Source organism: Pelophylax lessonae (genome assembly GCF_965119305.1).
Source record: "Pelophylax lessonae genome assembly, chromosome: 9".
Taxonomy (NCBI): Eukaryota; Metazoa; Chordata; class Amphibia; order Anura; family Ranidae; genus Pelophylax; species Pelophylax lessonae.
Genome location: NC_138776.1, coordinates 78687213 through 78702482, shown reverse-complemented (window position 1 = coordinate 78702482; position 15270 = coordinate 78687213). Strand labels below are relative to the sequence as shown.

The following is a 15270-nucleotide window of genomic DNA, read 5'->3' as shown; positions in this document are numbered from 1 at the left end:
TGCTGTTCAAAATCTATATGAGACTGAATATACATGGCTTTTTAAATCCATTTTTTTCTATTATTTAATCACCCCAATAAACCTGACAGTTGGATGGATAGAGAGATGGATGGATGGATCGATGGAGAGATGGATGGATAGATGGAGAGATAAGATGAATGGATGGAGAGATGGATGGATGGATGGATGGATGGATGGATGGATGGATGGATGGATGGATGGATGGATGAATGGATGGAGAGATAGATGGATGGATAGATGGATGGATGGATGGATAGATGGAGAGATAGATGGATGTATGGATGGATAGAGAGATAAGATGGATGGATGGATAAAGAGATAACAGATGGATGGATGGATGGATTGAGAGATGGATGGATGGATGGATGGATGGATGGATGGATAGACGGATAGAGAGATAGATGGATAGATAGCTAGATGATGGATGGATGGAGAGATGGATGGATAGAGGGATAGATCATTTCCTTTCTTAGTATCACAAGGATAAAATGTTAGGGGAAATCTGTTTAGTGGGGACACAGACAGAAATAAAAACCCAACAAGGGTTCTATCTTTCTCCTTTGTATCCAACACTAAAAAAGTGTTGACTGTATTTGAGCTTCTTAGGCTCGGTTTCCATAAATGCCAGTTTTAAACCGCATCCGATTTGCATAACATGTGAACCAGACCAGCTTTCAAAGGAGCCGGTTCACATATATGCTGGAAAATTCAAAAAGGGTCCTGTGTCTTCCGTCTCGTTCATGTGCAATTTCAGTGTGAAATTCGCCCCTGAATCGCACCTGATCTGCTGAATGGAAACTGCATGAAACCAGACCGGCATGTATGTGAACTCAGCCTAAAGCGTATTTTTCACTTTCACAGTCAAATTAGAGAAAACCCTGCTATATGTTTGTTCCCATTTACACATCATGCCTAAAAAATGTTTAAAAAATATTTCTGACCTTTTAGATGTTTTTGAGGAGAAGATGTCATGGCTGATTCTAGGAATTTCTGGACAGCCTCACTGTTTTACCCATACAGACTGAACTATCCCTTATTAACATACAATGCAGGAGAGCCGTTTCTACATTTTTAACCTCAGCAAAAGAGATTTTTTTGTAATCATTTATTTGGATTTTTGATTACGTTTTATAGAAGCTATGTAGGCTCAATACAGCTGGTCCTGCATAGGCCTAAGTTTCTCTATCCTTAGACTTTATATTCTTTTGATTAAGTATTTCCATTAGAGCCACACCAGAGTGTTGGGTGAGTTGGCATGTAACCCCTTCAATGTAGGCCCTGTTTGCTTTTAGCTTTATTGTAGGGATGAGACAGACCATTTTACACTGCCAGGGGTGCCTACAACGATCAGCTTTTCTTTATGTATAAAATGTATGTATCCAAAATGTATACAGAATGTCTGAGCTTCCAGGAGCAGGGAGCGGGGAGCTGAAGTTACACTCTGCTTAGCTCAGTGAGGAGAGCTCTGGGATCTGATTGGAGGAAAGGGGCACATCCACTTTCACACAGCACATAGAAATAAAGCTGAGGCTGTCAATCACAGGCTGTGTGCTAAAGCTCCCTACCCTGTCACCTTTTTATTTCTTGATGTCAGGAAAACTTGTCAGAAGTGACTCATGCAGATAGTAGAGGAACGAGGCAGCAGACAGAAATTACGCTTAGTGCTCTGGATTGAGACAAGTACACACTGTAGAGGGATATGCTTTGTTCCTATTTCATGTCTGAGGTTTACAACCACTTCAAATCTCCTAAAACCTCTAACACTCCCCTCCCCCCAGACTGGCAATGTTGCTGTCCAGATCTGCCCCCCTGTGCTAATTCATGGAGTGGTGTCAGTATAATACAGGAGTAGAGTTATTGCACAGCTCACCAGGTGAAAACAGAGGGAAAAAAACCTAAAAAATGAAAACGTATGCAGCCACCCCATCTAATGAATGCTTAGCTGCAATATATTACATTTTTGGTTTTGGGTTTAATACTACTTTAAGGAAAGGGAGAAATTACGAAATGAGAAACATTTTGCTCTTTGTGTCCCCGCTTCCTGTCCAAGAGATACAACAAAAGAAGTCCGCAGAGTGAGAGGAAATACTCTCTTAGACACAGTGCTTTAAGTGGCCCAAAAGAGGTGCCAGTACTCACGGAGAGGTAGCGGTATGCTCAAGAGCCATATTTGGAAGTGGCGATACTGAGTATACTGAGTACCAGTGCATACCGGCCCACTTAAAGCACTGCTTAGACAGTTGCCATCAGAACAAAAGAACTATTTCTTAGTTATGATCAGAAGATTTCTGCTCCTTTCCCATTTAGCTGACATCTGTAAATTTTGAAATTCCCGTCACTTTCCATGGTCACCAGAAAAAAAAACGAGAAGAAGAATTTAACGAATTTAACGCATGCAACAATAAAAAACGGACAGAGGTTCCAACATCTCCTACTCAATACAAAATAAAAAAATGTTTTGACTGGAGATATACAGTACATTATTCACCATGAGGTTCATAGTAATAATAATATTCATCATCATCATTCTGTTGTGGTGCAGACCCCTGACAGGTCCTGCTGATTAGCCCCAGGTTCTCTTTCCATTCAGGTGCACAGGCAGTCAGTCACATAACCACTTGGGCAGTCTCACTACTCAAAGGTCAGACCAGACGTGTCTTTTATGCTTTATTTCTGATTCAACTTGGTTGGGGTGCAAGGGGGGCTTTGGGATACTCAACATTTAGTGCACAAAGGAATTAGCGGGCACTCTCTATTCTGTCTACTCTCTTTAGGGAAACCTCCCCCATGGCAGAAACAAGAAGCACAAGCAATCCTAGGACTACCAGCAGGGCAGATCCCACTTTAGCAACACTGGTACAATCACTAAAAGGGTTAAAACAGCAGACAGTTACCAGGATCCTACTTCCAGGCTTCTACTCATGGTGTCCCTGGATACTTGGATACCTTCTGTCCAAAATCAGCCAGACACTTCTCCTGTGAATCTCCAGGCCAGATCCTCACGGAAACCCATTGATTTGGCTCCAACTGCTTTCAGAAAATGGGCCTCTCTCACTGAACCTGGACCTTAATGAACTTCTGCAAGCTGCAGCAATTCCTGCCTAGAAGGGCAGAAGCCCTTCAGGCTGGGTTCTTCTCCTCCTGGACAAGAACCCTGCTACTCCAGGCCTCAAACTATTTATGTCCTTTTCAGCCACCTACTAGGCACTGTCCCCCAGGGATTGGCTGAGGCCGCATGTAGGTGTGGTGCAGGGCATTGTGGTGGAATAACACACCCAGTCCCAGTGCAATGAAAGAACTTGTATTGAAATAATGCAAAAACAGTTCACAAATAACCCTGTGGGAAGGCAGCCCAACTGGGAACACTCACAGTTCCAACAGTGTTTAGAGAGCAGGTTTCAGCCAAACTGTCAGCGTCTGCAGAGAGGGGAAGAATGTGGCCTGGCCGCCTTGTGCCCAAAGGGCAGGTGTCCAGAGAGATTGCGGGCCCTATGCTTTCCCTCTCCTTTAGGAACCTTTCCCTGCCACTAGTACTGTCCCTACCAGGCAGGGTACCTGTTCCTAATCTACCAATTTGCAAATGCGCACCAATCGTGGGAGCCAGAGCTTTTAATAGGCTCTGCCTAAACCCAAGATGTCTACTAGAGTCCAATTGGATGCTTCCTCAGTGACCCAGGTAACCATAGTCCTGACTTCCTCTCTAACTGCAGTGCCGCTGTGGAAGAGCACCACCTGCAGTGGAGAAAGTAGACTGCACCTGCCTACTGCCTAAATATTCAGGCTCAAGGTCGGCCCTTTCCAGCCCACTACATTCTTGAATCCAATAGAAAGGCAGGGAGTAGTTGAGCCTGAACCCAGTGAAACCAAGAACAGACAAAAACAATCACACCCTGCTCCAATGTTTACAGAGGAGCCAAAAAAGACTTACTTTAACCGAGCCTCTCCAGCAATCTATTCTAGAAGGGTTCCACACTTTTATTTATTAATTTTATCTATTTTTCAGGTGAAAGTAGGCTTCTCCCCAGAAGAGGTCCTCCCAGGATCAGATGTGTCTCTCCAGGTTCAGGCTGCTCCTGGATCTCTCTGTGGTCTCAGGGTGGTGGATCAGAGTGTGGTGCTAATGAAACCTGAAGCTGAGCTGACTGCTGACAAAGTAACCTTCACATATACTTTGCATTTTATATAATACTAGTGATGACTGCTACACACTTTTTATCACATCTATACTTCATTAGGCGGCAAGCTTAAGAGTCGGTTCACACTACTCCGACTTGGGACGTGACTTGTGTGCCCTCAAGTTGCCCCAAGTCTCTTGTTATTACAAATTCAATGTAAATCAATGAGAGCCATCTTAATATGCACTACTGAAGTCGCTCCGACTTCAGAAAAGGTTCCTGTACTACTTCAAGGCGACTTCTGTCCGACTTGTGCACATAGACTTCAATGGGAGTCGCCTCTAAGTTGGATCCTTATCTATTTTCAAGCGACTGTGATCAGACTTTTCAGGAAGAAGAAAAAGATTACCCAGGCATTCCCCACAGACAAAGTCGCCTATCATTTAAGTCTCTTCAAAGTCTCTTCAAAGTCGCGCTAAAGTCGGCGCAAAAAAGTCGCTCCTTCATGGGGCGACTTTGAGTCGGAGTAGTGTGAACCGGCTCTAAAGTGGTTATAACCCTTACATATGCCCAGTGAAGTGACTATCCTCAGGTGATACACAGAGATTAAACAAATAGGTTGTGCCTGTTTGTCTGTAGTCTTCTCTACATCCATTCAAAGTGCTGAATTTAAAAGCTTGTCTGAGAGTTAAGAAAAAAGAAGGTGGAGAGCTGAAGTTACACAAGTTAGGCAGGGAGGAGAGCTCTGAGAGCTGGTTGGAGGGAAGGGACACACCCCTCTTCACACAGCAAACAGGAACAGAGCTGAGGCTGTCAATCAACCAGAGCTCCCTCCCCATCACCATTTTTCTCTTGGTGTCAGGAAAGCTTGTCAGAAAGTGACTGCTGATAGCAGAAGAAAAAAGAGCAGACCAAAATTACACTTAGTCCTCTTAAAGTGGTAGTAAAGCTTACCGTGTTTACATGTACGTACAGACTTCCCAGACTACTCGGCTCTCTGTTGGAGAGGATGCGGAGAAAAAGCCTCTCATGCCCATATGTGGTGGTCATGCCGGTTCTGCGCACATACCGGTCCTCTGTGTTGCATTGGATCAACATCATCCAGGGGCATCCAGTGTTGGATGACATACAGTCAGGTCCATAAATATTGGGACATCGACACAATTCTAATATTTTTGGCTCTATACACAACTACAATGGATTTGAAATGAAACAAACAAGCTGTGCTTTAACTGCAGATTTTCAGCTTTAATTTGAGGGTATTTACATCCAAATCAGGTGAAAGGTGTAGGAATTACAACAGTTTGTATATGTGCCTCCCACTTTTTAAGGGATCAAAAATAATGGGACAGTTGGCTTCTCAGCTGTTCCATGGCCAGGTGTGTGTTATTCCCTCATTATCCCATTTACAAGGAGCAGATAAAAGGTCTAGAGTTCATTTCAAGTGTGCTATTTGCATTTGGAATCTGTTGCTGTCAACTCTCAATATGAGATCCAAAGAGCTGTCACTATCAGTGAAGCAAGCCATCATTAGGCTGAAAAAAAAACAAAACAAACCAATCAGAGAGATAGCAAAAACTTTAGGTGTGGCCAAATCAACTGTTTGGAACATCCTTAAAAAGAAAGAACGCACTGGTGAGCTCAGCAACACCAAAAGACCCGGAAGACCACGGAAAACAACTGTGGTGGATGACCGAAGAATTCTTTCCCTGGTGAAGAAAACACCCTTCACAACAGTTGGCCAGATCAAGAACACTCTCCAGGAGGTAGGTGTATGTGTGTCAAAGTTAACAATCAAGAGAAGACTTCACCAGAGTGAATACAGAGAGTTCACCACAAGATGTAAACTATTGGTGAGCCTCAAAAACAGGAAGGCCAGATTAGAGTTTGCCAAACAACATCTAAAAAAGCCTTCACGGTTCTGGAACAACATCCTATGGGCAAATGATACCAAGATCAACTTGTACCAGAGTGATGGGAAAAGAAGAGCATGGAGAAGGAAAGGAACTGCTCATGATCCAAAGCATACCACCTCATCAGTGAAGCATGGTGGTTGTATTGTCATGGCGTGGGCATGTATGGCTGCCAATGAAACTGGTTCTCTTGTATTTATTGATGATGTGACTGCTGACAAAAGCAGCAGGATGAATTCTGAAGTGTTTCGGGCAATATTATCTGCTCAAATTCAGCCAAATGCTTCAGAACTCATTGGACGGAGCTTCACAGTGCAGATGGACAATGACCCGAAGCATACTGCAAAAGTAACCAAAGAGTTTTTTAAGGGAAAGAAGTGGAATGTTATGCAATGGCCATGTCAATCACCTGACCTGAATCCGATTGAGCATGCATTTCACTTGCTGAAGACAAAACTGAAGGGAAAATGCCCCAAGAACAAGCAAAAACTGAAGACAGTTGCAGTAGAGGCCTGGCAGAGCATCACCAGGGATGAAATCCAGCGTCTGGTGATGTCTATGCATTCCAGACTTCAGGCTGTAATTGACAGCAAAGGATTTGCAACCAAGTATTGAAAAGTGAAAGTTTGATTTATGATTGTTAATATGTCCTATTACTTTTGGTCCCTTAAAAAATGGGAGGCACATAAACAAACTGTTGTAATTCCTACACCTTTCAGCTGATTTGGATGTAAATACCCTCAAATTAAAGCTGAAAATCTGCAGTTAAAGCACATCTTGTTTGTTTCATTTCAAATCCATTGTGGTGGTGTATAGAGCCAAAAAGATTAGAATTGTGTCGATGTCCCAATATTTATGGATCTCACTGTAACTTAAAGACACATTCCTAAGCCTTGTGGACAGCCTTCCCAGAGTTGAAGCTGTTAAGGCTGCAAAGGGTGGACCAATTTAATATTGAACCCTATGGACTAAGACTGAGATGCCATTAAAGCTCATGTGTGTGTAAAGGCAGGAGTCCCAATACTTTTGGTAATATAGTGTATGTCAGATGCCTGGAAACCTGCTGCAGCCCTGTGATTCCAGACGGACTCAATAATGATGTAGTGGTAAGCAGATGAAACCACAGAATGTGGGCATCGAACACACCTAGATTTAAAAAATGGGGAAAAACTGGGAAAAAAATTGAAGTTATCTCTTCTACACTCTGCAGCTGAAATTTAAGCCAGTGCCGGGGCCAGCTGCACACCTAGAACTGTCAAACGATTAAGATTCTGCCAGTGACATCAGCTCTAAAAAAAAGACGAGAGATCTGAGAAACAGGTGTCAGGTCTTTTTGAAACAAGCCTGTCAAAAATACTCAACACAGACACAAAGATCTAAAATCGGGCATGTGCTTATGCACATCTTTTGAAATCTTCCTGAACCCCCTAAGGTATATGGAAGTCATGACCAAGAAAGTGTGAACTTTATCTTGTAAAGTTTTGCTTTGGCCAACTGGCTCCTATCTCCCTTCCCTCACTCTTGGGTTTCCCAATGTGATAGGTGATCTCACTGACTAAATTACATTGTTATGGAAGGTAGAGGTCCAGAGCTCCACTTTTCAAGCTGAAACTTAACTTGGCATAACTGAGCTCTTCGTGTTTGGGAAGATTCGCAATGGTTTTTTAAAGGAACCTCTGCACGCATGTGTTTGATGCTGTGAAGTCTAGCAACAGAATGCAGGTGCAATGTGCAGGCTCCTGTAGACTCTTTCTCCATCTCTTTCTGCTTGTATTAAGGTGCAGACTTCAACTTGAGAGCTGGAGTAAGTGTCAATGGACTAAGAATGTGGTAATCCCTGCAACTGTGTTCAATTGATAACTACAAGTCTGTCTGCTCTGGAGGAAGATGTAACTTCTAATGTTTTCATTCACAAATCTCTGCGAAAGAACAAAGCAGTTGGGTGAGTTATGGGTGGAGCGATGCACAACCATGTCAAATTCAAAAATGACAGCTTGCTGCTTGGAAAAAGATCCCCTGCATGCTGTCAAAGGCGGAGTCATTTTGGCGGTGGGTCGACTTGGCACAATGTAGGTGGGTGCAGCATGGTGCGGCGGCAGTAACATGCGCTGAGTCTAGAAGTAATGCAGAACTTGTATTGAAATAAAGTCAACAGTTCCCGACAACTCGTTCGAAGGCAGCCCAACCGGGAACACTCACAGATTTCACAGCATGTAGCGGAGCAGGACTCAGCTGAGCTGACAGCGTCTGTCTTCAGAAGTGGAATGCAGCCTGGCTGTCCAAGCCCAAGCGGGAAGGTTTTCAAGAAGAGTGGCATGTCCCTAGACTTTCCCTTTTTATCTGGAACCTTTCTCTATCGTTAATACTGTTCCTGACGGATGGGTAACCTGTTCCTACTTAGTCCACACGCAAAATGCGTGCCAACCCAAGAGCCAGGGTCTTTAATAGACTCTGCCTGACCCAAGATGGCTGCCAGAGTCACATGGGCTGTCAGCATCCAAGCGTATCTCTGCCCCAGTGACCCAGGAAACAATAGAGGAGCCATATTCCGCCTGACTTCCTCCCCTCCTGCATTGCCATTGCGGTGGAGCGCCACCTGCAGTGGAGAACACAGACTGCTCCTGCTTAAAACCATGCAACATTTTACACCCTAAACATGAGTATACCTTGTAACATGATGCAAAATGTGAAGTTATCATTTAGGCTGTCATGAACAAAGAATTTAATAATAACAGATTAGACTCTTTGAGAATTTTTTTTGCAATTGGGGGTTGTTATTATTCTTTAACAAATGAGAAACTAAATGGACTTCTTTCATGTAACCAGAACCAACACATTTACACTGATTTTTGCCTAATTTATTGTCATGTTTATTTTACAGGTTCATGCCCTCTTCTATGAATATGATTTTCCCTTCCACCTAGGTTTTATGGGAGGTTCTAATGTCCCAGATGGTGAACCCCGTCGTTGTCGCAATCGTCCCGGAGAATATCATACATTTCCCTTCAGTATTGTAATTGCTGAGGATGAAATCCACAAGATTTTTATGGTACTGTCGGAAACCATAAGGTTTATTATTTTTTCCAGTTTTCACGGGCAAATTGTCAGTGTACATTTTATGATGATTATAGTATGTCTACTTCGATGAATAGTCAGGCACATATACAAAGTATGTCCTCTCTGTATCCTCCATAGCTTAAGTGCTTAGTTTGGATGGTGTTAAGTTCTGACTTTTAGCTTCAATGGTGTTTAGATTCCTGACTCTTAGTACAGTGTTTGAATTCCTCATTCTAAGTTGGGATGGTGTTTAGATTCCTGACTCTTAATTGGGATGGTGTTTAGATTCTTAAAGCTTAGTTTGGATGGTATTCAAATTCCTGAAGTTGTTTAGATTTGTGATTCTTTAGTTAGGATGGTGTTTAGACTCTTAGTTTGGATGGTCTTTAATTTTCTTACTGTTAGGTAGGATGGTATTTTAATTCCTTAAGCCGGCCATAAATGGTTTGAATCTTGGCCGGTTCAGCAGGCATTGGCCAAGATTCGAACCATCTATGGGCAGGATGATTGCCACTCCCCCGCCCCTGGCAGGAGAAAATCGCATAATCCATCGCTCAATAAACAGTCTAGGGGTTGTTGTTTTTTAAATATTGTTGCTTACCCTGGATAGGGCTTAGGGAGCTGTGGGATACTCCATGAACACTGAGCAATGAATTGAAGACACTCTCTACTGTAAAATTATTCCTCAGACCAGTCTCTTCAACAAAAGCCCAGAAAATGAGCAGCACCAGTGTTGATTTCGTCGACTAAAACCGACTAAAACGTTGTCGTCGACTAAATTAAATCAATTTTAGTCGACTAAAATACGACTAAAACTAAAACAATTCAGACGACTAAAATACAACTAAAACTAAAATGGCATTTTAGTCTTAAGACTATAACTAAGACTAAATCGAAATTTGCTGTCAAAATTAACACTGGTGCATGCTCAAAGCTTAATACCATAAATAATAACATATTAGATTTTTCACTCCAGGACCAGCAGTAGTATATAATGAGTTTGGAAATTGTAGAGAAATGCTTAAATAATGCATTACAAATTACAATTGAACTACACCCATTCGATTATAGATGACTAAAATGAGTTATAGTCGACTAAAATGTAGGACGTTTTAGTCGACTAAAATGTACTGGAGTTTTAGTCAACTAAATACGACTAAAACTAAAACACTTGCAGAAGACTAAAATGGGACTAAAAGTAAAATGTCATTTTAGTACTAAGACTAAAACTAAATTGAAATTTGCTGCCAAAATTAACACTGAGCAGCACCTGGGCATCCTCAGCAATGTCCCAGGCTGCATCCATAAAGATATGCTAGGGATACCAGCTGCAACAGTCACTAAGATCTTCCTTTGAGGTCTGTACTCAGTGTCCCTGGATAATTGGATGCCTCCGTCCAGTATTAGACAGATGATTGAGTCTCCTAGACTGTATCCTCAGTGAAATCTCTCGCTTAGCTTCAGGGATTTTATCAGAACAAACCACCCAGCTCTGCCACAGCTGGGACCTTGATAAGAACAAGTAGAATTTTCAGCTGGGCTGCCCAGAAAGGCAGTAGCTCTTCAGACTGGGAACTTCTCCTCCTGGACAAAGACAGGGCTTTCACAGACTCTAAACTATTCATGAAATCTGCATTTACCAACTGGGCACCCTTCCCCAGAGATTGGCTGAATTCACATGAATATTCAGACTGCTGGTTTGCTTTATCCCAACCCACTATATTCTGGCATCCTCCAGAAGACAGGAGAGAGCAATCAAATCTGCAAACCGCAGAGCCCAGATCAGCCCAAGGCAATTACACACTGCTCAACTGAACTCACAACCTACCAGGAGGGTGCTACATTAGATTCCTGACTCTTAAGGCCTGTACACACGTACCGATTGTCGGCCGTAAATATTCGGCCGACGACCGATCAGCCGATTGTAGGCTTGTTGGTATGATGCTTCCGACAGCCGACAGCGCACTTTCGGCCGAAAAGAATCTGATGTGCATGCTTTAAAATTTTTGTAGGCCAACACCAGAATGGCCGATTGTTCCTCAGTCAGAACAGAATTCAGCCGACAGACAGCAGATTTGCAAGACTGGGCATGCTCAGAAAAGAAAAAACACAGGGAAAGTTAACCATCACATGACATCACTTCTGCAGTCGGCTGCTGTTGGCCGACAAAATTCATGTGCAGTCTTTTGCAGTTTTCAACAGACACGACAGCCCTGAACAAAAGACGGCCGATCGTTCGGCCGACGATCGGTACGTGTGTACGGGGCTTAAGGGCAAAGCTGAATGCCCAGATATGTCCACGGGTATTAGGCACTTCAGTATATACAGTATACAGTTGAATGACTCACAAGCTAAAGATTGTTGACAAATGTTATATTTTATTTTTGCCACTTGTAGAAAACATGAAAGGAATTTAAAAGGTAATGTTTAGTAACATTATAGGGAAGCCCAAGAATTTTTTATTCTTTTTAAGAACTAGCTATGTCTGCACAGTAGATCCCCAAAGACTTATATTGGACCCTTTCCAGGGCATCTCCAGCTTTGGGAGATGTTCCTAAATAAATCTATGGAGATCTACTATACAGGAGCTGCTAGCACACCTAAGGATGTAAGCAATTCAGGAGGCCATAGCCATGGGATAAAGTTAAATATGCATCTAAGGAGGGGGTTTGTGGGGTACTTTTTGGTTGAGAGGGCTCAAAAAGCATAAGTGCTCTTTGAAAGTGCATGTATCCTATAATGAAAACATACCTACACAAATAATGGTTTTTACCTGCCTAGAGTTTAGTTTCAAAGCATAACTCCACTTTTGTTGAGAAAAAAACATTCCCCTCTGTATATTGCAGGGATTTTAACAAACCTTTTTGGCGATTCCTACCTTTTGTTATTCTGAAGAAATCATTGTTTGTTCCTCTGTGCTGAGTGGGTCAAATGGGACTGGTTTCATAATTATCTATCAGCTGTGGCAGCTGCAGGGCTCTAATGAAGAAAGCTGCTGGGCCTGCATCCATTTAGATGTGTTCCTATTGGGACTATCTCACCAAAAATGACATTTTTGTTGCAGGGAATGTCTGAAATCTGACTTGTATCTTAGTGCAGACTTCTGGGAAAATTGGTGAGCCAATCACACAAGCAGGAAAGTATGTTTCTGGGGTGTGGACAGTATACATTCTGTGTACAGAACAACTCCAGGCGGCCATATTGCATTGTATTTTCAGAAAATTACAATGGCTGCAGATTGAAAAGGAAAGGTCATTTTTAATACCATTCAATTACAATATGATTTGTGTCGCAATTGTATTTTTTCTTTATTTGCTGATTTTTTTTTTTTGCTGAATTGATTTTTTCCTCACAAAAGTGGAGTTACATTTTTAAATTAAATTGAGTGGATTTTGTAATAATTAGGACTTCAGTGGCAAGATACATTAACCAGCATTGTGGGGTCTATGTCAGAAATGTGGTTAGTGTAAAGTTAAAGATAGTATCTTAGTACAGTACTGTACCTTTCATAATAATTACTTTTTTAGCTGTAAAATCCAACAACAAGAGTATAATACCCCAATAATAGGCTCCATGGTTGGGTAGAATTTGGAATCATCAAATGGATATTTTACCCCCCAGTGTCCCCCATGCTATGAAAGGAGTTAACAGGAGATTCAGTCTATTTGCAGTAATCTGGTATAATTTTCTGTGAACAAATATTTAACTTACCGTTATAAATTGTTTCATTTTTTAATTACAGGACATGAATTTGAATATTATCACAAGTGCTCCAACTACAAAACCTTTGCTGTGTCCCGATTCATTAGATTTGGAGACAGATGATCCAGGTAATAGAGTCATTTCTTTTCTAAAGTGACACAATTGCATGCCTTTTTCGTTAGGAAACATTTGTTGCTTATAATATTTAAAATTAACTTCAGTTATTTTACTTTTGTGCAGGTATAGTTTTTTCTGGAGTGGGACCTGGTTTTGTACCCGGTGCATTTTCATTAGGCTTCGCAGGCATAGGCGGAGCAGGAATACCAGCAGCTGGTGGATTAGGGGGTGTAATGGCAGTACCTGATGTAGGAAGACCAATGGTACCAGGAGCAATACCATCACTTAATGCTGTCCCTGGCATCTCAACTCTAACAAAGCCAGAGTTTATTAGGAAATACTTTCCTGAGACCTGGATATGGGAGCTGATGCCAGTTGGGTAAGTCACTGTCTCTGATTAATAAATATAAAGCCAATTATATCTTCAGTATCATAATTAATTACGATTTCTTCTTTTTAGAATTGTTGCAGGTAGTGGTGGCACCAGGGGGCTATAATAGCACCACAAAAATGTTGTTAGCAGCATGAGTCTATAGAACTAAGGGCCAGATCACCCCATAGAAACACAGGTCTAGTGCTTTCCAGATGCTTTTTGTATGCACCTTTTTTATCCGTACCAGTGTGTTTTTTATGCGTTTTGGTGCATTTTTGATGCAGTCCAGTGCATTTGTAACCCTCTTTTTTCACACCATAGAAACACAGTCCAGATGCGTTCCAGATGCTTTTCTGCATGCGTGTTTTAGATGCGTTTTTAATGCTTTTTTTGGTGCATTTTGGATGCAGTCCAGTTCCTCTCCCCCCCCCCCCCTCCTTTTTTTTTTAACCTTAATTAAGGTTGTGCGTGTTCCAGTGTGTTTTTGGTGCATTTAGCTGCGTTCCCCCTCTTTTTATTAACCTTAAAGCTGAGTTCTACTCAAAAGTGGAACTTCCTCTTATCTGTCTCCTCCCCCCCCCCTCTGGTGCCACAATTGGCACCTTTCATGGGGGAGGGGGGAGCAGGTACCCTGTCCCCACTTCCGTCGGACCTCGCCACGGCGAGGTTCATCACAGGTTCGGCCCCCTACTCCTCCCTCTGCTTCATGGCCAATTACCGAGCGCAGCAAGGTTTGCGCATGCGCAGTAGGGACCCAGGCCATGAAGCCGCAAGGCTTCGCTACCGGGTTCCCTTACCGGCAATGGCGGCGGCAGCACCCGACAGCCGATGGAAACATCGGCTGACCTGCTGACATCGCTGGACTCCAGGACAGGCAAATGTCCTAATATTCAAAGTCAGCAGCTACAGTATGTGTAGCTGCTGACTTTTAATTTTTGGAGGGGGGGGGTGGAACTCTGCTTTAACCACTTGCCGACCGCCGCCCGACTATATACGGCGGCGGTCAGCCCCTCCCAGGCAAAGTGACGTACCGGTACGTCACTAGCCTGGGAGCCAATAGGGGGAGACCGCGCTGCCGGAGGCCCGCTCCCGCCCCCGCTCGTTCCCTATGAATCCCGCGCGTTTGACCGGCAGACCCGATGTCCGCCGGTCACTCGCGATCGTCGGGTAGAGAGGGAGAAAGGCAGGCAGCTAATGTAAACAAAGCCGTCTGTCATTCTCCCCTGTGTAAAAGCACAGTAATGTCACTGGTACCCCCAAAAGTGTCAAAAATGTCAGTCAAGGGTCCGATTTGTCCGCCGCAATGTCGCAGTCCTGCAAAAAAAATTGCAGATCGCCGCTATTACTCGTAAAGAAAAAAAAACAATAAAAATTACAAAAATCTTTCCCTTAGTTAGTAAACGCAATAACTTTTGCGCAAACCAATCAAAATACGCTTTTTGCAATTTTTTTTACCAAACATATGTAGCAGAAAACAAATTGGCCTAAAATGTTAAAAAATTTAGATTTTTACATTTTTTTGGGGGGGAATTTCATATAAAAAAATTTGAAAAATATTGTTATTTTTGCAAAATTGTCGCACTTTTTTTGTTTATAGTGCATGATCAAACAATTGCACAGGTGATCAAATACCACCAAAAGAAAGCTCTGTTTGTGGGAAAAAAAGGGCGTCAAATTCGTTTGGGTACAGCATCGCACGACCGCGCAATTGTCCGTTGAAATCACGCAGTGCCGAATCGCAAAATAGGCCCTGATCAGGAAGGGGGTAAAATCTTCCGGGGCTTAAGTGGTTAAGGGCCAGTTCACACCATAGAAACGCAGAACGGATGCGTTCCAGATGCTTTTCTGCATGTGCATTTTTTAAGCGTTTTTGGTACATTATTGATGCGGTCCAGTGCATTTTCCCCCTCTTTTTACTTATCCTTAATTGCGGACGTGTGTTCCAGTGCGTTTTTGGTGCATTTAGGTGCAT

At 42.7% G+C, this 15270-nt stretch overlaps 2 protein-coding genes across 2 annotated transcripts in view; both read left to right on the top strand.

Annotated features, from left to right (window-relative positions):
• Nucleotides 1-15270, top strand: part of LOC309564224 (alpha-2-macroglobulin-like protein 1) — a 368264-nt gene that overhangs the window by 294261 nt on the left and 58733 nt on the right. The gene's annotated exons all lie outside the window — the stretch shown is intronic.
• Nucleotides 1-15270, top strand: part of LOC309563300 (pregnancy zone protein-like) — a gene marked incomplete at its 3' end in the record, with an annotated part of 120450 nt that overhangs the window by 70546 nt on the left and 34634 nt on the right. The window contains exons 15-18 of the mRNA XM_082267702.1: nt 4025-4174; nt 8931-9098; nt 12849-12936; nt 13049-13304. Coding sequence (XP_082123828.1) covers nt 4025-4174; nt 8931-9098; nt 12849-12936; nt 13049-13304 — 662 coding nt within the window. The remainder of the gene's footprint in view (nt 1-4024; nt 4175-8930; nt 9099-12848; nt 12937-13048; nt 13305-15270) is intronic.